General features: G+C 55.8%; 1 protein-coding gene across 2 annotated transcripts in view; it reads left to right on the top strand.

The window, feature by feature from the left end:
• KAZN (kazrin, periplakin interacting protein) overlaps window positions 1-24,565 on the top strand; it is a 389,882-nt gene that overhangs the window by 286,394 nt on the left and 78,923 nt on the right. For both annotated transcript variants that reach the window (XM_054579709.1, XM_054579710.1), the window contains exon 2: window positions 1,055-1,246. In XM_054579709.1, the coding sequence (XP_054435684.1) occupies window positions 1,055-1,246 (192 nt within the window). The remainder of the gene's footprint in view (window positions 1-1,054; window positions 1,247-24,565) is intronic.

Raw genomic sequence — 24,565 nt, 5'->3', positions numbered from 1 at the left:
AGGCGCGTGTGCTCTCTCAAGGGTTAGTGCTGCAGCGGGTGCCTCCCCTCGCGAGGCCGCTGCCCCTGCTCCCAGCACCCTCTGCAGCCTGGTGCCTGCTGTTGCTCAGATGAGCAGATCTAGCCACGTGTCCATGTGTCCCTCGGCCTGCAGGACTGAGCTGGCTCACAGCTCCTGTGGGTCAGTGAGGTGCCTTCTGGGTACTGTCCAAGGCTCCCCGGGGCCTGAGGGATACCGTGTTCTCCTTGGGCTCGTCCCAGGCACTCACGAATGTAGGGCTGGGTCTAATTGAAGTACCGCAGAAACCTCTGCCCTGGTGTTGCCGTGGGAGCCACTCGTTAGGACCCGCTTTCCTGCACAGACTTGTGCAAGTGCTGACGCCCTGCTCCTTCAAGGCTCCTGGAGGTAGTGTGTTCCTTGAGACGTGCCGAGCATGCCTTTTAGGGCTGTTTCCCGAATGTCAGATTCAGAGGAGGCAGGACTCGGGCTCTGGAGTCGACCAGGTCTGGTTTCAAGTCCCAGCCCTGCTGTCCACTAACTATGGCCTTGTGGAGCTGTTTAACCTCCTCAAGCCTCAATTTCCTATTCTGTGAAATGGGGGTAAGGATCGTGCCTGCCTTGGGAGGTTCTGATAGGACTAAATGAGACCGTGCGTGTACAGCTTACCGGGCATGCTGCCAGCTCGGGGCTGTGATGCCGACTCCCTCCAGCTCTTCAGTCCACTCTGGCTCCTCCCTTTGGAAGGGGAAGACCGCCGGCCATTGGCATGGACGCTCTCGGGGCAGTGGTACCAGCCGTGGAGCCCTAGAGAGTGTGGTGGGGTGTAGGGTCCCACCAGGAGCGCTGTGCAGGCTCAGGGTGGGGGGGCCCAGGACCATACCTGGGGCTCTGCGAAGCGGGTCGTGGCTTTGGAGGTGTTCTTTTTGCACACACGTAGGAAAGGCCCTGAAGGCAGAGCAAACAGGAAAAGCCAAAGCTCCTTGGAACTGTCCCCAGAAAAAGTGAGCGAGTGCAAGCCAGTGTCTCTCCTCTAACCATGTGCCTTCTCCCCTAGTGCTCCTGCGGGAAGAAGTATCTCGGCTCCAGGAGGAAGTCCACCTTCTCCGGCAGATGAAGGAGATGCTGACGAAGGACCTGGAGGAGTCGCAGGGTGGCAAGTCCTCTGAGGTCCTCTCGGCCACCGAGCTCAGGGTCCAGCTGGCCCAGAAGGAGCAGGAGCTAGCCAGAGCCAAAGAAGCCTTGCAGGGTGAGTGACGAGTCCCCTCCCTCCCCTTGTCTGGGGCTCTGGCTCTGGCAACCAGGATCCAGCCTCTGCAGAGGAAGTGACGTGGACACGGGGGTGTCCAGCACCCAGACCGGGGCTGAGGCTGCCGTGTCCCTTTTGGGGTGGAAAGCTGCCTCTTGCAGGGTTGGGCACATATGTCATCTCCTGGCATGTGACCACCACTGTTCTCCATCATGGCAGGTGGGCGGGCATCTTTGCTGAGCCAGGGTGCTGACCCAGCAGCAGGGTCTCCTCCTTCCCAGCACCCGCGGGTCCTTCGGCGCCTCCCCTCACGGGGCAGTGTGCCTGTGCTGGACTCGGTGGGAGGACGCGTCGGCGCCCTGCACTTCACTCACGCGCACCGCGGTGGGCGCTCGGGAGGAGGGCAGGGTCCTCTTCTCGAGTTGCTTGGAGAACCCCTCGAAGGACGGCAGGCTCTGGCGCCGGGAAGCTGGGCGAGAGCGTGGTGTAGGTGTCCAGTGTCTGAGTGATCTCTTGCCACAGTGGGCCACGGACCCATGACCAGAAACTGCTGCCAGAAGCGAGGAAACCAGCGGGCCCCCAGCCTGCTTTCCTGCCCGAGGGCTGGCCTGGTTGCTGGCCGCCGCGGCCCCGTCTCCCTAGGAGCCACCTGCACCCACTCTGGGTGGTGGGGGAGGGGTCTCCAAAGGTCCTTTGAGAAGGGTTGGAGGCCCCCCCCAGACAGTGCTCAGAGACCCTTGTCCAGTGTGAGGCCCGGGGGGAGAGAACAGGCTCCGGGGTCTGCCGCGGTGGTCCGTCCTGCGTTTGTCTGTCCTCCATTCCCCTCGCGTCTTTGTTGCGCCCGCAGGCGGGCGACTGGGAGACGGTCAAAGCCTAGCAACCTGCTTTCCACTCACCCTTTACTAGGATGATAAGTACTCTCTGAAGACTTTATTTTAGAAGCCAAAGCAGGTTAACTACTTAGATTGATTTTGGACTGCTGTAGTGGAAACCCCAGCGCGAAGGGGCTTAAAGAATCTGGGTTTGCCTCTTTCTTCCGTAACCATCCCGAGCAGCATTTTGGGGCGGTGGGTCTCTGCTTCCCCCACCCAGCCTGTGAGAGACCCAGGGAAGGGGCCGAAATGGAGGGCCAGAGATACCCGCCAGCAACAGCTTGGACATGAAGCCATGTCTGGCCTCAGGCAGCGCTGGGCAATGTTGTTCCCAGCTGGGCGTTTCTGTCCCAGTTGCCGGTCTAACTGGGCGGGAGGGGAGAGTGGATTTTGCTGGGCAGTTTGTCGACTCCGTCGTAGTGGGTTTCGCTGACCAGAGGTGAGACATGAGCAGCAAACTCTCACACCCCGGCGAGACAGGCTGTCTGTCCATCTAGCGCCCCACTGTCCGGCCCCCGGGACGTCTAGGAAACTGTTTCTGAGGGTGATTCCTTGCCCAGGTGTTGCGGCACTCTTTACGCCTGAATTCTTTTCAGCGAAACAAACCACACTAAAAGACAGAGACCCTTTTCCGTCAGGGTTTGTTTTCACGGGGTCACTGAGATGCACCCTGGGTGGTCTCCCCAGGCCGTAGTGGGCAGGTGGCCTGTGTTATGGCTGGGAAGCCTGGTGCCAAGCATGCATGCTTTCTCTAGGCGACTGGCCACCTCTCCAGACCGACCTGTGTGAGCCTCCCTCCCCTACCCGCACCCCGGCTTCCCAGGAGCCTCAGAACGTCCCTTCCCTTCCCTGGATGGGACCCTATCGCAGGAAGCCTCCTGGGGAAGAGCCCCAGGGGCCAGGCCGTGGGAGCCGATGTCCTTTGGTCTCACCATGCGCCGTGAGCCAGTGGGAAGTCGGGACAGCCCCAGGAAGCAGTTGGCTCAACCATCCTTGCCGGCGTTCCTTGTAGGGACAGAGAAACCTGCCTTCCAGGAAAGAGTCCTCCCCCATATTCATCCTCTGGACTTGTCGGGGGTAGGGAAACCTCTCAGGGGTTTCTGGGCCCAAAGGAATGGGCAGGGGATAGGGCAGACGCCCATTTATCCCTCTCCCCGGCCCCTGAGACGGGCAGCCTGCGCTCCCCAAGGCCCACTGCTCTGGTCTGAGTGATGGGTCAGACATGGCGAAGTGAATGGCGTAGCGTCTGCGTAGGTGACGGCACAGCAGCTGCCCCTGCGGTGAGAGCTGGCCCGTAGCAGATGTGTGGCCCGTGGGGCCCAGAGCTGGGCAGGCACTGCTTCTGAGCTGCGCTGTAGATTTCTTGTCTGTCCCCAAAGGTCTCCCCGGGGACCCTGAGAGCCACCTGATGGGGCGGCTTCTTTGTGGGCACAGAAATCTCAATGAGGACCTGGAGCGCCTGAGTGAGGCTCAGGGAGATTGAGTACCTTGGCCACGTTGACAGAACTTTTTCCGAAACTTTTTCCGTTACCCCAGCGTCCCACTCCTCCCCTCTGGGGATGAAGTCAGCCTGGACGAGAGAGGCAAGACACTGTTGCAGCTCGGTAATGGGGACAGGAGATGCTCGAACCCGATCTGGGCTTGAATCCCAGCTTTACCACTTACTAGCTGTGTGACCTTGGACAAATTCCTTACCTCTCTGAACCATAGTTTCCTTATTCAGGGTAACAATAACGTTTTTCTGTTAATTGGGGCCAATAATAGTAACTACTTCAGAGGGTTGGTGTGAGAATTAAATGAGATGTAAAGCACTTGGCCCAGCGCCCAGAACCATTAGCGCAATTACTTTGTGATTATCGCAAGGGGGTGCTTCGCAGTCCTCCTTGGATCTGCTTGGAGGTTTGGTCTCCTGATTCCCGTTAGGGGTGGCCCAAACCTTAGGGCCCCTGAGCCCATCTGAGCTCAAGGTAAGCTGTGTTCCTGAAAAGCAGTCACGTGGGCACCTTCAGCCGCCTGAGCGTCCTGCCTGGTGTTCTGCAGTCATAAATAGGATGCTTGCTCCCTGGCCACAGCACGCAGTGAGTAAATTGCAGACAGATGTGGGCAGAAGGAGGCTGGGGCATGAAAAGGAATTTATGTGCCCATAATGAGGAGAACGGGAACAAACGCACAAGCCAAGTCAGCAGCAGATGTCGGGTGACACTTGTTAACAACCGGCGTCCCTGTGGTGGAAACGCGCAAAGCCCCCCAGAGACTTCTGGCAGGTCCCCACCTGGCCGCCCCCAGTCTTTGGAGCAGTAGGAACTCAAACAACTGAAATATCAGCCCATGGTTTCAACATCAAAGCAAAACGGATAGTCTATTTTGGGGAAAGTGGGTTTAGAAGGTTCCTTTGTTTCTGTGGGATGAGTCCAGGAATGTGTGGTTTAGGATTTTGATCTCCCTGTGAGTTTCAGGCAGAAGCAACGAACGGTTGTTTAGGAAAGAATGGTGTTATGGAGCATGCCTCCACATGTGTGATAAATGTACCGGAGGCCTGCCTGACCCTAGCTCCACACACGTGGTGAGCTTGTAGCCCGCAGGACCCCTCTGGCGTATCTGTTGATTTCCCCAGGCCCTCCTCAGTTTCACGCATTACTCCAAGCATCAGGGCTCTGTAGAAATGATCATGAAAACTTGCTTCTTTCCTTTTTTGATCACTCAACGGCACGTCAAGGGTGTTGAGCATTTTCCCACAACAATAAATACTCTTGGAAAACATAATTTTTAATGACTACATAATGTTTCACCAAATGGACACACCATAATTTATTTAGTCATTTCCCTATTACTGGACATTTGTTTCCACATTTTTCTTTTCGTGTTTGCCGTTATATGATGCTACGCTAAAGACCTGTGTTTATAAATCAGTTTATTTTCTCAGGACAGTATTTCTCCAACATTCCCGTCTCTGGACCATGTTATACTCTTACAAAACTGAGGACCCCAAAGCGCCTTGGTCTGTATGGTTTGGATCTATTGTTATTTACTGTTTTAGAAATTAAAACTGAAAAAAAAGTCTTAATCTTTCATAATTTATTTTAAAATGATAAGCCCATTGTATGTTAATATAAGTACAATTATTTTTAGTGAAAAAATAATTCTATTTTCCCCCTCAAAAAGATTGAAGTGAGAAAGGCAACATTGTTTTGTATTTTTGTGGAAACTTGTTAATGTCTGATTTCCTAAAAAAAACAGCTGAATTCTCCTGTCTGCCCCTCCAGTCAGGCCGCTGTTATTTGTTTCCTTGATTGAAAATCTGGAATCACACAGGCACAGCTGGAAAAGGGAGGAGTACATTAATTGCCTTATTAGATAACTGTGGATAATTTTCTTCAGTGCCACACTAAAACTCGCCAAATGGTAGTTTCTTAAGATGTTGGCTGCAGTGTAGAATCTGAAACCTTATTTTTGTGATATGTTGCAGTTGTCAAAGCCATTGGTCTGATTTGCACTTTGAATGGATTTTCGCCCCCACATAGGATCTTTTTTAACATCTAACATTGATCAGTTGGAAAATATGGGCTCACTGAGTGATGCGGATCTTCCAAATGTTGACATATTTCGTTATCCATAAAAAAAAAGTCTTTAAGCCTTAAAAAGTTGTGACTGTCATAGTGGCAGGTCAAGTTTGCCAGAATTCTAAGTTTTGCTCCAGAGCTTAGGTTTTATCATTGGCAACAAATACCGTCAGCTCTTTTCCTAAAAAGTAACAGGCTCCCTTCCTTCCCTGGTTAACTTAGTTCAGTAGTTTCCCCCGACACCGAAGTTGGTCTGTCAGTCACCCCATCAGGCACAAAGGGTTTTCTATGGAAAAGTGGCTAGTTTAGCTCGCAACTCGGCCACTCCACCGTTTTCCCTCGACACAGCCACTGTTCTTTGCTATGCAGCAAAAGAGATTTAAGTATTCTTCGCATTTGATTAAAAGACAAGTACTTGGGGATCAAGCGTTAATAGACTAAACCGTTTGTACTGCTTCATCAAGGATGCTTGGGAGTAAACTGCACCCTTTTCTCCTACTGCAAGTGCATAGGGTCGAGAGTGCAATGACCACTAATACTGTTCGCTGCCACTGCCGTGGTTTTTACTAAGATGTCAGCAGTTTAACCGCCTTCGTTCTGCACCAGCCGTGCGCATACTAACACAGTGAGAAAGGCAAAGAGCATCAGGGTATTACTGTGAAGGTAGTTTTCCTCTTAGACCCCGCTAAAGTGTTGGTGGCGGTGATGAGAGTGGTGACAGCTAGGATTTCTGAGCTCGTGTCACGCTCACAACAAGCCTCTGGAGCGGGCCGTGAATGAGCTGCCATTACTCGGCAGCACCTGGCGGGGGCCTCTGGGGATGGACTTCGGCAGGGGGCTCGAGAGCCCTGAGGTGCTGCCGGCAGGGGCAGAGAGGGCGTTACTGCAGGGAAACAGCTTGAGCAAAGGCAGGAGATCAGCCCGTATGTGGGCCGTGGGTGGCGCGGTGGGAGACGATCGTCGTGAACCTCAAGGGTCTCACTCAGAACTTCAGGGACCACAGAGGTTTTGAGCAGGTGGAAGCAGTGACAGTATGAGAAATGGGGTGTTAGGATGCCCCCATTTCCGACTCTCCCCTTGCCTTTGCAGCTGTGTCTCTCTCCTTCTAGCACGTGGCCATACGCGTGGTTCGGTACACGAGGTTCCCGGATGGACCTACGGAGCCCCCCTCTTCTCTCCCCTCAGGGACTTTGCACTGGCTCTTCCTTCTCCTCCCACCTCCTGGCGGTCGCTCTTCCTCCGAGTCCTGGTTCAGGTTCGGCTTCCTCCGGGACCTTCCTGGCCCTTCTCTGACTGACAGTTCAGGGCCTGAGGTTGGCCGAATCGTGCCCTTTCACCCCCAGGATGTCTACATCCTCATTCCTAGGCCCCGTGAATATGTTAGATGATGCGGCAAAGGGAATCATGGTGGGTAATCAGATGTTTTGAGATGTGGGGGCTACCCCATGGGCCTGATGGAATCTCGCGGGTCCTTCCAAGTGGAAAAGGAGACAGAAGAGTCAGAGTCAGAGAAAATGATGTGACCACAGAGCAGAGGTCAGGGATTCAACGTGAGGACTCAACCTGCCATTGCTGGCCTCGAAGGTGGAGGAAGGGCCCATGAGCCTAGGCCTGTGGGCATGTGTAGATGCTGGAAAAGGCAAGAGACCTGATTCTCTCCTGGAGCTGCCAGTAAGAGCACAGCCCCGCCCACACCTTGATCTTAGCCCGGTGAGACCCCTTTTGGACTCTGACCTCCAGAACTATCAGATAATAAATTTGTATTGTTGGAAGCTACTAAGTTTGTGGTCATTGTTACAGCCCTTAGACGCTGACCTCCCTCGGGACTCAGCGCACAGTGGGGGACGTCTGTTTCCTATCAGGCTTGTCACTGGCCAGGCTCCTGTGGGGCACAGCCACCAGCACAGAGCTGGCCTTGTTATCTGAACAAAGCAGATGATCCTCGAGTGTGGGGGAGAAGAGACGATGCCCGAGTTTTCTCTCTTTAGCAGAAGGAATGAGGCTCGTGGGGGCCTTTTCCCTGCCTCAGAATGAGTCACCTGCCCGAGACTGAGCTCTGGAAGGAACTGAGCCTTATTATTTAATTTGCTCATTCAACAAACGTGCCCTGGAAACTTCCCCACACTGGAACCCATGCCTGTGGCCCAGAATTTGGAGGCAGATCGGACCCAGCCAGGCCCTGCCCAGAACCCAGTGACACGCCTGGAACCCACAATGCATTCAGCATAAATTGGATGATTTTTTTTTTTTTTTTTTTTTATGGCCAGCCAGGCCTGTAGATAAGAATCGGCCACAGATACTCCTGCTTCAAAGAGTTCAAGGGCACAGTGAACGTCTTAGGCTTTGGGCAGGAGGGGACACCGGCATCCTTTATGTTCCTAGCAGGTGTGGCCATGGTCTGGCTGCCTTTACAAATGTACCCAGGCCTGCAGACGGGGGCCCAAGTGGCTGTCAAACAGAGTGATGTGTCATTGCTGCTGGGCCGGCTCTGCCCACCTGCTTTCCTACACACACGTCCTGGTCTCCACAGCACCGTGTGGGTTTGAAAAGCAACTTAATGTTTCCTCTTTTCCCACCCACATCCTCACTCCATTCTTTGTCTGATTCCTTCCCTCTGGATTGAAGTTGTGTGCTCCTCTCCAGGAAGTCATACGCATAAAACTGCGTTGGGCCCCCAGATCCAGCTGCAGGAGCGCCCCCCAGAGCCAGCCCCTCTGACCCACAGCCAGGATGTGGAAGACTCTTAGGTGGTAAATCTTAGAATTCAGTGGAAGCTTCCAGCAAATTTTAACTCTACAGAGAGAACATCTTCCTAATATGCTATCAATAGCTTTTGATAGTTAACAGATCCCCCTTGAAAGATTTCTAGACTCTAAATTTGATCCAGTTGAGAATAATTCATAGCCAGGTAGGAGAAGTGTCTAGCAGGTAAGCTGCTTCACAAGGTCATTGGGCTCCCAGAAAGGGCACATGCTGTAGTGCACAGGTACTTTTTAAAAGATAACGATAAGTATTTTCTTTTGTAATAGTTGGAGGTTTACAGAAGAGTTGCAAAATCTCATATATCCAGTGTCCCCCCATTGTCAGCATCTTAGATTACCAAGCTACATTGCAAAAGGACTTTTCAAGCCTGCGCCTGCATCCTTTGTTGATTTCTTATTGGCCAGAGGAAGTCACATGGCCAAGCCCAGAGGCCTGTGGGCAGAGACTCAGCAAGGCTGTGGATGCGGGAAGGCAGGGGTTTCTACAATTAATGCGGATCCACCACAAAGAGCATTTTAAGTAGAATAAGATCCACATCTGCCCTAGAGTCTGGGGTTCTGGTGATTGACAACCATCCCATCCCTTTATCTCTTTTGACTCCTTTGCTTTTTATAGGTTGTATACCTCAGTGACTAATGTCTCTCTTCTCATCCTCATCTGGGGGTTTTAATACTGAGGCCTTGACTCTCGGAGTTAGAAAGGCAGCTGGTCCAGTCCCCTCCCCCAGCCCCTCCACGGCCTCCCAGGCAGGTTCCCTGCTGGCATCTCCTTTGATGCTTTGGGTTCAGTTCTTAGTAAATCCCACTATGTATTAATGTTCTAATTACAGAAATCTTCAGTTTATCCTGAGAAAAACGGGAAGACTGGTTTGAAAGTACAAAGACACCCACCGGGACTCACCCCACACGTACCTTATACTTGTTTTGGCAGCATGTACCAGGGCGCTGCCTCTCTTCCCTATTCAGAAAAATCGCATGCACCCATTTTTTGTGGTTGGGATGACCGAGGTGTGAACACAGTGAGTCGCGTTTGGATAATAATCACCTCAGCTGACGTTTAGTTTGCACTTGGACCGATCTAGGCACCCACCTCATTGCATGGCCTGTACGAGCTCATTGACCCTCCCAACGGCCCTTGTTAGCTGGCTAGTGTTCGTTAGCCTCAGCTTCCCCATCTGCAGAGTGGGGATGAGAGAGGTTAGGATTTTTCTAAGGTCTCCTGGACGGTAGGTGTTGAGGCCAAGATTTGATCCCCAGTGAGTCTGGTTTCCAAACCTTGTTCTTGGCAAATAATTAGCCAAGAATTTGGAGGTCAAGGGGCTAGTTGTCGCTTTACTGAAGAAGGGAAAAAGGGAAAGAGGAGCAGATCTGGATTTGGAAGCAGAGGGTTCTTGGGTGTCACTTAGTGGCCTAAGTGGCCAGGATCCATGGGTTCCTTCCCAGTCTTGTCTCTGGAAGTTGTCCCAGGGGATAAAGGCTTTGCGGCTGGTCTCGGTTACACGAGCCATGAGTTCCTCTCCCTGTTCCCCCCGCCCCACCCCCTGCACCGTGGCCACGGCTGCCGCAGAGGTCACATTTAAGGTGGGAGCTTGGGCTGCAGACCTTGAGCCTCTGCCTTTAATTATTCCCCATGCCCTTCTCAGGCATGGGCAGAGATTGGGCAGAGATTGATCCCCACCATAGATGGGGTTAGCCTGACTTTACAGTTGGGGAAACTGAGGCTCCAGAAGGGCCATGCAGCATGCAGGTCTCAGTGTTTGAATTTGAAGTCCTGTTGTGCCAGACACAGGTCTCTTTTCCTGTATCAGTGCTCGTTTTTGATCAGTAGCAATTGCTTCAGTGTTACTAGAATCTGACCTAGAACCCCACTCACGTACTCATTTAACAAATACTTGTCAAGGTCCTATTATCATTCTGGGCCCTTGGGGTATATCTGTGAGCAAAGTCGACAAACGTGAATCTCACATTCTAGAAAGGTGTGCCAGTTACTATTGCTGTATGACAGACTGCCCCCAAATCTTAGTGGTGTAAAATAACCACCACTTTCCTTATGCGCCATGATTTTGTGTGCCTGTGGCTTCGCAGGGCTCAGCTGAGTGATTCTTCGGTTCTCTGTGTTAGTGGTGGGGGTGGGGAGGGTCTCACAGTGGTGTTCTGCTGAAAAAGTCAAGACAGCTTCCCTCACATGCCTGCTGCCTTGGTGGAACATCTAGGCTCCACTGGGACCAGGGCACCCATCTGTGGCTGGTCCAGAGTAGTAATAAGGTCTCCTACGTGGAGGTGCAAGGCTCCCACAGAGAGGATTCCAAGAAACCAGGATGCAAGCTACAAGGCTTCTTGGCCTCAGATACCACTTAGGGTCACTTTTGCTGCATTCTCTTGGTGACAGGCCAGCCACAAGGTCAGCCAATCTCCATACTATAAAAAGCATGTGGTAGGGGAGATATCAGTGTGTTCATCTTTTCAAAAATACCATCTGCCACAGCGGGGAGGGGGGAGGCCAGCCGTAACAGCGAACACAGTAAAACTCAAATCATATGTGTTAGAAGATTGTAAATACTCTGGGGACATAGGAAGTTTACAGTGGATAACATAGGGCCCCACCGTCCCGCTCCTAGGTGTTCACTCACACGGGAGATGCAGACTTGTGCACAAAGGGTCAGAGCTATTATTTGTAATAGCCCAGAACTGGAGGCAGCCCAGATGTCCGTCAGCAGATGAAGGCATAAACAAACCAGTACGTCCTCCATGGGATCCTACTCAGCAGGAAAGCAACGAACCACTGATACACGCAACACGGTAGACCTCAAAATAGCGACGCTGAGTGAGAATCCAAAAAGAACAAGTATCTCCTGTATGATTCCATTTGCATGAGAGTCTAGAAAACGAAAACTCATCTGTAGGGTCAGGAAGGTCAGTGGTTGCCTGGAGAGGGGAGGGGCAGGAGTGCTGCTTACGAAGGGGAGGGGGAAATTTGGGGGTGATGGTTTTACGGAGAGGTGCGCGTGTCAGACCATACCAAACATCTGCGTTAAATATGTCCAGTTTATTATGTGTCATTCATTATCAAGAAGCTGTTTTTAAAAGAGGATGGGGAGGGGGTAAGAATCCTGGAGATGGGGTACTTTGGAGTGGGGACCCTTTCAGTCCCTCCCAGGCCCCATGTGGACAGAGTCTGGGTAGAGCCCGGTCCTGTCCAGGGCCCCGATGCCCAGGGCTCCTGGGCGCGCATTCCAGGAACAGGCGGACCAGTGAGTTCTGAAGCCTCATGGGCTCTGGCCTGGGCGTGCAGCCCAGCTCTTTAAATAGCTCCCACCGCACGGACTGGCCAGGGGCTGAGACGGAAGCTGCTAACAACCAGGCGAGCTGGACAAGCCTTCCTGCCGGAGCCGGACGTGGGGCACAGAAGGAAGAGAGGCGGGTTTTGGCACTGAGCTGAATGCTCAGGCCGGTTTGGAAAGGAGTGTCCTAATTCAGCTCGGGGCCAGGCACTATGGCAGGGAGAGGATCCGAGTTCAACCTCAGTGGCGCCATGATATTTTAAAAATTAGTGTGTATAGCTAATGTACATATAATTAATATAATTTATATGTATTTAATGAATATTTTTATGGGCCAGGAATGCATGGGCTATAAACCGCATGAATTATCTCATAATCCTCCCCATTTTCCAGATGAGAAGATGGAGGGACAGAGAAGTGACCCGCTGGGAGGTGGAATTTAAACCAAGTGCCTGGCTCTGGGCCCTGTGTGACTTAGCCAGCGCCCTGCACAGCTCCATGGGGAGCATGCTGCTGTCTCTTTAAGTGGTTCACTTTTTTTTCTAAATGATGAATTATCCGTGATATGGATCCTGGGGACAGGCCGAGCCTGTGAACCAGGCCGCGGGGCATGTTGGGGCAGGAAGCCCAGAGGCCTGGGCCATCTGGCAGCGGCGCCCAGCCCCTGCGGGCGGCGCCTGGACAATGGGAGGCCTGGGCCGAGTGTTCTTACAAGCCCCTTCCTAACATCCCACGAGCAGCGTGCTCAGGGTGCCATGGGGAAAGGCTCACAGGGGGGCCGTGGAGCGGCGGATGCGGTCAGCTGGCTACAGAAGGGGCACTGTCTCCAGGTCGCACCGGCTGTGGGGCCTGCCACAGCCACCGCAGCCAGGCCGAAACCTCGGGGCCCCCGCCCCGGGCCCCACCTGGCAGCCCTTAGCCTTCTTACCTTGTCAGTCCCCGAACTCAAGAGAACTGGCTCGCCCGCGCGCTCTGGAGCGTGAAGATCTAGAACGATCGTTCTGATTCGGACCTTGCCTGTAGGGCACGGTGCCCAAGGAGAGAGGTCTTCAGCAGGCACCCGAAGGAGGGGCATGGCCAGGGACCGGTCAATGTCCCTGACCCCTGCCAAGCCCCCGGAGGCCTTCCTGGTGCTCTTAGCCTATCTCTGTCCCACAGAGTGTTTGGGACTGGGCTCACCACATGGCAGGGTGCTCAGAACATGGGCCTTGAGGTGCAGGCATGGGCTGGAGAACGACGTGGAGCCTTGGGGACTGTCACTCCCTTGGGGAGGTGGCTGTTGACCCAGCATGTTAAGGCTGGGCGTGCCTTGCAGTCAGGTCTGAAGTGTATTGTGTCTGCCTCTCTCATTGTCCCATCCCTGCTGCCAGGGGCTGAGCATAGGCGAGACGCATGCCAGGCCCTCGGGGCTGGCACCCAGTAGGTACTCAGGAAATGGGTGAAAAGCAGAAGCAGGGCCCATACCCCACCTAGATGTGCCCACAGTCTGTCACAGATTCCGGGCGGTCCCCCTGCTTGGGCGTCGTCCCTTAGCCTGGCTTTGCGGCTGGCGGGACCTGTTGGTGCTGTCCTGAGTGCTGACCTCTGTCTCTTCCTGGAAGGACCCGTGGAAGGACCCATGCCCCCGCCTCTGAATCACGGGGGCAACCTGGGCCTGCCAGAGTGCAAGCCGGGTGACGGCGTCAGTGGGGAAGGAAGGCGCACCCCTTTCTTCCTTCCTCGTAGTTCAGGTGACGGCAGGTTTGGGAGACTCGATTTCTACAGGGTCAACAATGGGCTGGCAAAACAGGGCCGTTTTCTGGCTGGATCTTCCAGAAGAGTGTGGCTTCAGAAGCTAAAACCTCACACACTCCCCTATGGAGCAGTGGGGCTGGAGATGCTGGGGGAGGACCAGCTTTCCTAGGAGAGAGGGGACAGTGGCCAGGAGCGGAGGCCAGGACCTGGCGGGGGGCGGGGCCCTGGGACGGGCAGGGGTCAGGGGGCGCAGGGTTGGGAGGGACACACCCCAGCTGAGCTGGGAGCTGCGCTCTAGACCCATGTCCTAACTCCCAACACCAAGTGCCACTGCAGGGTCCTCCCTTCTTATGGTCTCTGTCCCTACTGCACTTTTCTGTATTTTAATGGAATCCACGATTTAATGGAATCATGACCCAGGAGAGCACTTCTTCATGTAAAAGATCATAGTTCAAAAAATATAGCCTAATCACCAACCTGTGGGTTGTAAGTGTGTATCTTTAGATGTTAATGGCCTCCCACTAGCCTATACGGAATCTGTGCCGATGAGAAAAGGGCACAAAGCCAGATTAAGAAAAGGCGCCCCCTCCCCTTGAACACAGTCCTGTTGACCCTTAGCCTGATGGCCCCTCGCACCCGCGTGGGACAGCATCTCGCTGCACGCCCACCTGGGTTTCAGCCCCTGCTCATGGCCCCCACCGGACACCCATCGCTGGCCTGGGTGTGAGTCGTGGTCATCTTGACCAGTTGTGGTTGGCCGCAGGAGCAGTCCCCTCGCGATGGCATCTTAAGAATTTTAGGATGGAAGGTGCGGCAATCGTGGTTGCTCATGCTGGAGGCCCAGCTCCGCCCCAGGCATGGTGTCCCACTCAGGACGACTTTCTCAGCTGGCAAAGTGAGAAGTGAAACGCGTGTGAGAAGGGACTTACCCTGGTCAGGCAGCCGAGGTCCAAGATAGAGGCCGGCCCCTGGAGGGACATTTATTAAACACATACTGTGCGCGGGCCCTCTGCGCACCGGGTCCCGTTGGATCCTCGCAGCCGGCCTGCGGGGTGGGCCCTGCTGTCACTCCAGCTTTACACACGGGGTATCAGAGGCTCAGCGACAGAAGGAACTTGCAGGGGACATGCGGCTGGTTGGTGGTGGGGCAGGATCTGGCCCATCCATTCTGGCTTCAGGTCCTGCACTCCTAACCATGATACCACAAAGACCAAACACCTGTCTGCCAACACCTGAAGTTTCTCTGAGCCCTTAAAATGCTGCCGTTTGGGTGGAGGTGTGCGGGCTCGGGCTTGGGGTGGATGGGACAGGGGCTCCCCACTTGTCCGCTCTGAGACCAGGTACCCTGAGCCCTTGCAGGGGCAATGGGCAGAGGGGCCGGCCAGAAGCAGGTGACCGTGTATTGTCAGGGAAGGCTGGAGGCACAACGCCGGGTCTCCCTACCACCTGAATTTCTAAGGACACCTTCCTGTGGTCCACCAGCCTGGCACGGGGTGTGCAGGGGCTGACTCCAGAAAAAGAAGTCCCAGTTAGTAACCCCAGCCCCCTCAGGCAGGCACACTTGGCCTCCTGCTTGGAACACCGCGGAGGGAGCTCGTGCCCCATGGCAGGAGCCTGGCAGCTTGTCCCTGATCATCAGAGCAAAAGGCCAGGATGCTGCTTTCGCCTGCTGAAGGCAGCAGGGAGACTTACGTACTCCAGGAGTAAGGAGGGCAGGCTTCTGAGGTTTCTCCAGATGTGCAGAACACTCCGTCCTCCGCCGCAGAGGCCAGAGCTCCATGTGAGCATCGTTTGTCCGTGCCGGGGTGGTGGGCAGGCACCACGAGCCTATATACCCCCTGCACCCCACTGGGATGCACAGCCTGGCGCCTTCAGGAGGAGCCCCGGACTTGGCCGCAGGGCTGAAAGTGGGCACAGTCAGTTAAGGGTGTTGCTGCAAATACAAATTCAAGCCACCCTGAGCTATCACGTGATCACACCCTCCTGGCGTACCGCAGGTACACACACACGGTGCAAAGGCAGGGTGGTGGGAGCCCAGTGGAGGGGAACCGAGGTATCGCCGCAAAGCCACAGACGCATTTACCCTTCGACTCCGCAGTCACACTTCCAAGATTTACCCTGAGGATGACACCTCACAAATAGGAAACCAAGGTACTCTACACACCATAGAACACATTCGAAGGCCTAAGAGAATGGAAGGATAGGAAGCAAATTTCAAAGTTTGTGTAGCAGATTTGTGGACAGTGCTCTTGATATAATAATTCTGGGATCATTTTGTTATTATGGGATAGAGCGAATGAGTAAATATACACTGTTAGGTACCAGGTTCTCTCCTAGGCCAGGACGTGGCTTAAAACAACACAGATTTATTCTTTTACAGTTCTGGAAGTCAGAGTCTGGATTAGGTTTCCAGGGCCAAAATCTAGGTGTGGGGCAGTGGAGAGTGACAGAGTGTGGCTAGAACATCTTGTCGTTCTTGAAAGCAAGGATGCGATCAAAGACAGATGGGTCAGAAAGACCCAGCTAGGCTGGCCTTGGCGGAAACATCCAAAAGAGTCATGGAAGAAACAGATTATCAAAGGGAAGAAAGAAAGGGGAAGTGGCGCTACTTAATAGATGTGGGACCAATTAGAAAAATCACCAGGAACGGACAAAGTGCCCTTGTGGGACACAGTGAGGACACGCATCATTTGTGGGTTCACTGGGGACAGGACAGCCTTGATGTCGTGAAAGACCCACCGCAGAGACAAAGGGAACCTCCTAGATTCCAGCCAGATCAGGAGCCGCGACAGTTCATTGCCACCTGGGATCCTGGGATCCTGGGATCCTGGACTGAGCAGGGTGCGTGTGAAAGCCACAGATGCAGTTATGGGGACAACTGGGGACCATACGTTAGATGACACTATTACATCAGTGGCGATGCAGAGCAAAGCCCGTGAGAGCAGGCTGTGGAGCGCGGGGTGCTCTTCGGACCGGCCGCAGCCCAAGTGCTTGTCTCCTGGCCCTGGCCCGCGTCTGCTTTGTGACTCAGGTGGGAGCAGGCTTGCTGCTGTGCTGGCCATGCGCCGGGAACAGGTGTAAGTCCTCGTCTGCAGATAGGTAGCTTGCGTACGGCGATGCTGCTTCTCCTTATGCATATTCTAATATTAAAGCAGCAAGTCGCGGAAAGTGCTGACCTGCAGCTTTTCTCGCTCGGTCGGCCTGTTCCCAGCGGTGCTGATGCTCTGCACGGTTCCGGTGGAGCACGCAGAGCCTCCGCGTGCGGCAGAGGTGGGGCTCCCGCACAGTCCCCTGTCCTTCCTTGAATGGGGCTGGAAGGCCCTCACGGGGATAGATGACCCGTCGTCATCTTATTTTAACATCTCTTCAGGAAAGTGGAGCTCAGCGTAGAATCTAAGTAAAGGGGCGGCTGTGTGCTGGCGGCGGGGGGACTGTGATGGGGCCCTGGCTGGCAGCCGTCCCAGAGGCTGGCACTGGGGACGTGGGGCCCAAGGGCTTTGCCTGCACACACCCGGCTAAGCAATTAGTAGGTCCTTAGTGGGCAGTCGCTGCTGCCGCATTTCTCTATTTAGTTTAATGACATGCACAGCAGCAGACGTGGCCAGGTGTCAGAAACAAAACCAGTCATTCGTTCCAGAAATATCGACGGGTCCCCAGCCGCGTGCCTGCCCGGGGCTTGGTGCTGGAGGTATCAGAGAGAGCAGAACAAGCCCTGCAGCCTCCTCCCAGCCCAGCAGTTCAGAGGGGAAGCAAGTAATAAATTAGGGAACAGACAAGAACAAGGTAAGACAGTGCACATGCCGTGAGGATATAAATGGGGCGATACAGGAGACGGAGGAGCTCCTTTGCCCGCAGTGGCCGGAGAAGGCCTCTCTGGAGCAGGGACCTTTAACCCAAGGCTGACGGGAAGGGGGCAGCGTGAGCGTTCCAGGCAGGGGGCAGGGGAAGCCACCGTAGCTCTGGAGGGTGAAGGACAAGGAGGAAGATGGGGATGAGATGCCAGGTGGTTTCACGTGGGGCTCTGCAAACCGCCTGAGAAGTTTAGATTTTATCACACACAAGGCAGGATGCACTGGTTTTAAACGTCTGGATCTGATTTGCATTTTGAAGGAGCCCCTCTGGCTACTGCATGGCGAGTAGACTGGGAGGGGGGACCTGGGGACACTGTCACAGCCCTCGAGCAAGACAGGCTGGGGAGGCCACAGGGCTTGTTGGCCGAAGAGATGTGGGAGCAAGAAGAGGACGGCTTTGCAGGAACAGGGCTTGGGCGCCTGGTGTGGGGCCACTCCCACCGCGGCCTGAGGGCACTGGGGAGCCAGTGCAGGCTTTAGACAGGGATTGGCAGCATCCGATTGGGATTCAGAAAGCTGGCCCGGGGCTGTAGAGCTGAAACAGCTGAAACAGCTAGTGCAGCTGGGAGCCGCAGGGCCCGGCCAGAGGGGGAGAGGGAGAGGCAGGGGCTCCCCCTGCAGAGGCGCGTGAGCTGCAGGCAGGCCTGTTTCCTCCTCGCAGTTGGCCTCGGGCCCCTTGCCCAGGGATCCTGCTCTAACACCCCATCTCCTCCTCCTCCTCCTGGCTTCCTCCATGCCCTGTGAGTGGGGGCGGGGGGCGGGTGCTCCCCTTCCTTGTGGGGACCACATTCCCAGGCAGAGTTCCCAGAGGCACCAGTTTCCCGTCCCAGCATCCCTGCCCCGCCCGGCCCCGCTGGAGGGAAGTGTCATTAAAAACAGGCGGTGGCACTTAGAGTCAGGACACGCTGCGCTCAGAAGCGCTGTCCTAGGCGCTGGGTTTCCTGCTGCCGGAAAGTCCGGGGGCTCCAGCCTACGTGCAGTCGGATGTGGGGCTGCGTGGGTCGTGTCATCGGTGTCCCTTTTCTGATCGGTACGTGTTGGCAGGGCAGAGCTCCCTCGCGCGGGGATCGCACAGCTCGCAAGGGTGGCCCTTGGCCTGGGTGGGGTCAGATGAGCAGCTCAGCTCAGTGGCCGCTGAGCTGGGCCCGGCCCTGGGGAGGAAGAGGGAGGGGGCGGCAGGAAAGACTGGCTGTGGGCCACATGCAAAACCGCCTCCCCTCGCCTGGACTCCCCACATGCGACCTGGCTGACAGTCACTGTTCCTCCTCTCGCCACACTTTCCACCAGCACCTTCACAGATGTTTACTGAGGCCCCGTTCCAGGTGCCGATGCAGCTGTGGTTCCATTTCATCATCTGGGACAGCAGCTTCCCCAGGGTCGCGCGCACCCCGCCTTCCCAGCCAGGCTGGGACGAGCTAGGTTAGCATTTCTTCATGATTCGGAGTCACCTGGGAATATTCATTTTTGTTCTTGGGAAAATACCATTGCACAATCTTTCAGCTTTTGCTTGTTTTTTCTTCCCCGGCCTCTCAGGCCATGGAATGTCATCTGTCTCTTGCCATTGGGTCTTCCCCCAGCATTGATGGAGGCGATGCTGTGTGACAGCTGGGCTTAGGGGCACGGGGTTCAAATCCAGGCTCTGATGCACCTCACCGGCAGGACCTTGGGCCCGCCCCTCAGCCCCTCCGAGAATCAGTGGGATCATCTGCAGAGTGGGGGCCAATAATAGCAGCCGCCTGAGAAGGGGACTGAGGAGACTGAGTGGACACAGGCAGATGCCAGGACTAAAGTGACACCCTCCTTCTAGGCACCTTGTTGCCCACCGTGTCATGCTTCATTCCCAGCACAGAGCAGGCCGTGGGCCACCGGGGCCCCCAGCAGCGCTGAGCAGACGGGCAGTTCTCCCTGGGCGGCAGGAGGCGGCTGCGCCGTTAGCAGAAGCGTGAGCTCAGGCCTTGTGCGCTTGGTGGCAGGGAGGACAGCTGCCTGGGCAGGAGGGACGGGCTGGAAGAGAGGGATCGCCTGGCTCTGAGGTAAGACCTGGGCTCCCTGCAGTGCCCTCGGGTGCATTCCTGTGATGAGGCGTGACCCTCCCCGTCTGTCCTGTTTGACAGCCCAGGAGACCTCCGCCCCAGGAGCCCATGTGACTTCTCCAGGGGGTGCCCTGCAGAGGCTGGCGGGCAGGTACTGCTCCCCTTCCAATTCCATTAGACCAGGACTGCAGGGGACAGTCGCCCTGGGCTGGCCCTCTGCCTCCAGACCCGTGCAGTTAGAAAGCGGTAGGAGCCAGCCGCGCAGCTGCACGGGGAAGAAAGCAGGAGCCCTGGAGAAGGGGCTCGGGGGTCTTCTCTCCAGTTCTGCCCTGACCTGCTCCTGCTTCCTGCCTTCAACGTTTTGTGCAGGACACCCCCTTTCCAGAAGTCCTCTCCTGCCCAGCGCCAGCGCCTGTGGGCATCTCAGGCGCTATCACCATTTTATTTACCTTCGTTCATTCCAGGCTGTAAAACTGGCGACTCTCAGATAGGGTTCCTTGAGCCTGTGTGCTGCCTGTTTAATCTTTGAATTTGTTGCCATCGTTGAAAAGTCAGAAACTTCACAGAATGGATTTTTACCTTTTTTTTAGAAAACTAGCAGGTCTGGCCCCCCAGACCTAGGCTGCCCAAGGTCAGCAGCCAGCTGGATCCACCCTTTTATACAGGTGGTGCGTGCTTGCCACCCGCAGCCCTGCACAGCCCGCCCAGCCCCTCTGCCCAGCCCCTGCAGGTGCCTGAACCCCCTGCAACAGCCAGCCTGGGGTCCCGTGTCAGTTTCCAGTCTCTTGCTGACAGCCGAGCGGGCAGGCCTCTGGGCTTTGCTCCTCGGTGCCCTGCAGTGTCCAGCGCCTTCAACATGTGGTCAGGTGGCGGGCTTTTCTTCCCTCTTTCCTTTGAAGCCTCTTCTCCTTTCCCCCATCTTCTCCTCTTCCTCCCATGCACCTCCCTCCACCCAGATTAGCAAGTGTAGTGACTCACACCTTCTCTTCTGCTGCCTGAGTCCCTTGTCTGGTGGCTGGATTTTAGCACACTGGGTGTGTGGCTGAGTCACGGCCCAGGTTGGGGCCTGGCCTGCTGTGGGTGCCCCAGGAAAGGAACGTGCATGGCAAAGCTCCCAGATCCCCTCCTAGGCTCCCCTCTGAGGTTCACAGAGAGATGGAGCACCCTGACCACGCCGCCATGGAGTGGGGAGAAGTAGCCGCATGCTTTGTAGCCAGAGCCCTCCAAGGGGTGTGCAGACCCGCCAGGGAGATGCTGCTTGGGGGGTGGCTTCCCAGCCGGGCGTGCCCGGGAGCATCCTCTGAGCCAGCTGGCTGCCCAGACAGCCCTGCCTCCCGCCGGCTTCTCCCAGCCCCTGGGGAAGGGCTGATCTTCCCAAAGATATGCCTCTTGCAGGGCGAAGGCACCTGTCCTGGGAAGCTTGGGGCCCTGGGAGCCTCGCCCCTCTTCATGCCCAAGGTCCTGCATGTGGGGCGCTGGGAGGGAGGTGGAGGGGCGCCCACCTCCCTGGCAGTCCCGCCTTCCTTTCTGTTCTTCAGACGTCCTAAGGCCATTGATCGTGTTCTTTCCCAGCATTCCCCGGCTTCTCGTCCTTCCTGGTCTCAGCTTAAATGTCACCTGTCCAGAGAGGACCTGTCTCCTCGGAGCTCCCTCTGCCAAGGAGACCTGCCCTGTGGCCCAGCCCACTGCCCCTCCAATTAGTCCTGATGTCGCCTCAGTCCTTCTCTTCAGAGCCCACTTCACAGTTTTTGCTTTCTGTGTCTGGGCTCACGGGCACTTGCTATCAGCCGCCGGAGGGCAGAGGAGCGTGCCCGGCTCATTTCTGTTCTGTCCCTGACGGCCCACACGCAGCTGAGATACTGGGTCCCCCTGTGAGCTGTGCTGGAAGAGTGAGTGGGTGAACAGAGGGTGCTCTCTTGCATCAGCCCCCTGAGGGTGTGGGACCAGGGCCTGGGCTGGGCACGCAGCAGAGCCTGGAGCCTCGAGCGCTGACCAGGACCCTAGGCACCTGGGGTCCACTGAGGCCTCGCAGGGCAAAGGCATCAAGCAGACCTCTCGGGTCCCAGCTCAGCCACTTCGCCGCTGTGTGGCTTTCGGCAAGTTACCTAACCACTCTGAGCTCCAGCTTCCTCATCCTTGAAATGGGTGCCTTCCAACTCTTGGGGCTCGTGAATGAGATTGTGTGTGTGAGGCCTTTGGGACATGGCACTTGGACAGGCTAAGCACACAGGACGTAGTTACCCAATAGTGAACCTGATTTTAAGTGAGTTTGGTTTGGAACGAGCAGACAGGAAAGAAGAATGTGGGTCTGTGCTCAGGCACGAGGCGGGGCTTGGATTCCCTCTGATGCTCGCACCCTGTCCTCCCGGCTCCCCCGAGGCTCCTCAGCCAGCCTGCGGCGGAGAGGGAGGTGAGCAGTGCCCAGCTGCTCGCTGGCTGGTTCACTGATGGTTTCGCGGCTGAAACACGCTCTGAAGATTGGCCTGCCTGGGCTTGTGGATTATCTGTGATGCAGGGGGATGTGGGCCCTCTCCGCCCTCATTTTGTATCAGGTCAAGGTTAAGTAAAGCCCTGGCTGGGAGGCTCGGTTGGAGCATCGTCCCGTACACCAAAAGGTTACAGGTTCGATTCCTGGTCAGGGTGTGCACAGGAGGCAGACAATCAATATTTCTCTCTCTCTCTGAAGTCTATGAATATATCCTCACGTGAGGACTTTAAAAAAATTAAAGTGAAGTAAGACTGTTGCTTAACTGGGAATGTAGCGGGAAGGAGTGCTCCCCTGAGGACTGGGTGGCGGTGGGTGGAGATTTCGGAGGGTCCGAGTGGAGTGAACTGTTCCAGCCCAACACTCCACCTGAATTAATGCATTAAATCCTCACAGCGTGAGGCAGGTGCACCCACTGGGTCCACTGTACAGATGAGGAAGCTGAAGCGCAGAGAGGTGAACACCCCCAGCCTGGGAGAGCTGGATTCAGACCCCGGCTGTTGGGCTCAAGGACTTGTGCTGTGAACCTCCGTGGGGGCAACAGACAGCAAATGCTTGTCGGGTTCGTGTGTGAAAACCTGGCGGTAGTCTGGGTGAAGTGGAGAGGACACTGGTCTCAGAGTCAGGTGGGCCTGGTTGGAATCCCCGGCCTTACCGCTGTGTGACTTGAGACAAGTCGCTTCACCTCCCAGAGCTTCCGCTTACTATCAGGACAAGGGACATAAGAACGCCGCCTCTGCAGGACTGTTTGGAGGATAGAAGGAGGGTTGCACTGGAAGCCACCCCTCCGGGGCGCCCAGCAAGTGTTTGTTTCCTTCCTTTCTCCAGAGCCCCCTCCCACCCCGTGCCTCCAGCCCCGGCACTGGCCCCCGTCCAGAGCCTGACCTTGGCCTTGAGTTCCAAGAGGACTTCGGAAATGGCTTTGGCTGCTGCGGCGGACGGAGCTGCCCTGATCCGCTCGCAGATCAGGATCCCCAGGCGCCCCTCACCAGGCCTTTCATGTTGTCGCCTTATTTCACAAGAGCCCCGGGGTTTGTTTAGCAAGGGGTGGTATTTTTAGAACTTAAAAGCAATTCTGCTCTTGAGGAACGAGCCAGTGGATGTGGCCCCAGCTGGAGCCAGGCCCGGACTGGAGGCGTGAAGGCGTGGAGGCGCTGCGCCTTGGGTCTCCCCACCCCGCGCCGTGCCCCCCTTGGACCTTTCTGCTGGATTCAGGGCACCCTCCGTCTGCCCTGTCCAGCTCAACTCCTCCTGCCTGCTCGCAGCCCTGGGTGCTGGCGGGGAGGGCGCGCAACCGTGCCAGCCTGTGGTAGACCGTGAACAGCGGCCTCAGCCCCGCCTCCAGAACTGTGAATACACAGCAGAAGGGACTTCACAGGTGTGATTAGGGTTAGTGGTCACGAGAGAGGAGACTATGCTGGATTATCTGGGTGGGCCCAGTGTAACCACCAGGGTCTTCGTAAGAGGGAGGCAGGAAGGCCAGAGAGAGGGAGGCTGTGATGCTGGAGGCAGAAGTTCAGCATCAGGGGCAGAGGTTTGCAGTCCCTGCACCGCAGGGTTGGAAGGTGGAGGAAGCAGGCCCAGGCCGAGGAACACCAGCGGCCACAGGAAGCTGGGAAAGCCGAGGGCAGGGCCTGTCCCCAGGAGCCCCCAGAGGGAGCCCCGTCCTGCTGACATGTGGATTCGGGCCCAGGAAACCTGTTTAGGAATCTGGCCTCCAGAACTAGAAGAGAAGAAATCTGCGTTGCTGTGAGCCATGAAGCGTGTGGTCCTTCATGACAGCAGCTCCAGGGACCTAACACGCAGCCCAGTGTCCCCCTGCCTCCCTGGGGCACTTCACTTCAAGCAAGAGCTACAGGGTGTCATGCAGGGCCAGTGCCACCCGTGTTCACATCCTGCTTGGCCACCTTAGCCCTCTGACCCTCCAGGGATTCCTCTATGAACAAGGTTCATTCTTCCTGGAATTGTTGGGGAGGATTTTTGTCCACATAAGCCTCTGCCGCAGTCCCTGGCATGTAGTAAGCATGACAATATTATTTAGCCCTGTGTATTGTTTGCTTCTCTGCAAAGAAGCAGATGGGGACTTCGCTCAGTGCTTGTGTGTTTGGATCGGTGTTATGGACACCTGGATTCCAATTCTAGCTTCCCAAGCTCAAGGAAGTTGTTGGTGAAGTTTGGCAAAGTCACGGGTTCCTCGTAGTCTCAGTTTCCCCAACTGTAAGAGGAGAGAGCAGTGCCCCTGGGACCGTGAGCCCAGAGCCTAGCCCATGGTGCTGCTGATGAACGTGGCTGTGCTCTTGTAGGTCAGCTGCGCCCGCGTCTCTCCACCTGCTGCTCTGCCACATGCCTCCTGGACCAGCTGGAGGGCTCCCAGCCTCCAGGGTCGACCCCGTTAGACGCAGCCTTTTCCCACCATGTTAATCATCGTTTGGGAGGACCGTGAGGATCGCTCTCAGACCCTCTGTGGGCAGTTTAGGGCGGGAAGTGGTTTATTCCTGCAGCGTCCCTCTTGGTCCTACACAGCTGAAACCCTAACCAGCTGCTTTGGTGGAGGCTGTTCCCCTCCCAGCCAAGACCCCTGGACTTCGAAGATGACACATCAGAGGCAAGAAACCTCTGAGGAGGTATGGGAGGAAACCAGAAATGGGTCTCAGATGTCCCTCGTCCCAGCCAGCGCTCCCCGGCCGTGTCTGTGAGGTGCTGACGGTCAGCAGAGAAGGAAGCGCTCGGCTGAGTCTGCG

The sequence above is a fragment of the Pteronotus mesoamericanus genome, unplaced genomic scaffold (assembly GCF_021234165.1).
Source record: "Pteronotus mesoamericanus isolate MK-2021 breed Mesoamerican mustached bat unplaced genomic scaffold, CSHL_Meso_final contig_557, whole genome shotgun sequence".
Taxonomy (NCBI): Eukaryota; Metazoa; Chordata; class Mammalia; order Chiroptera; family Mormoopidae; genus Pteronotus; species Pteronotus mesoamericanus.
The sequence above is the reverse complement of the archived record's forward strand: the minus strand, read 5'-3'. Positions and strand labels throughout refer to the sequence as shown.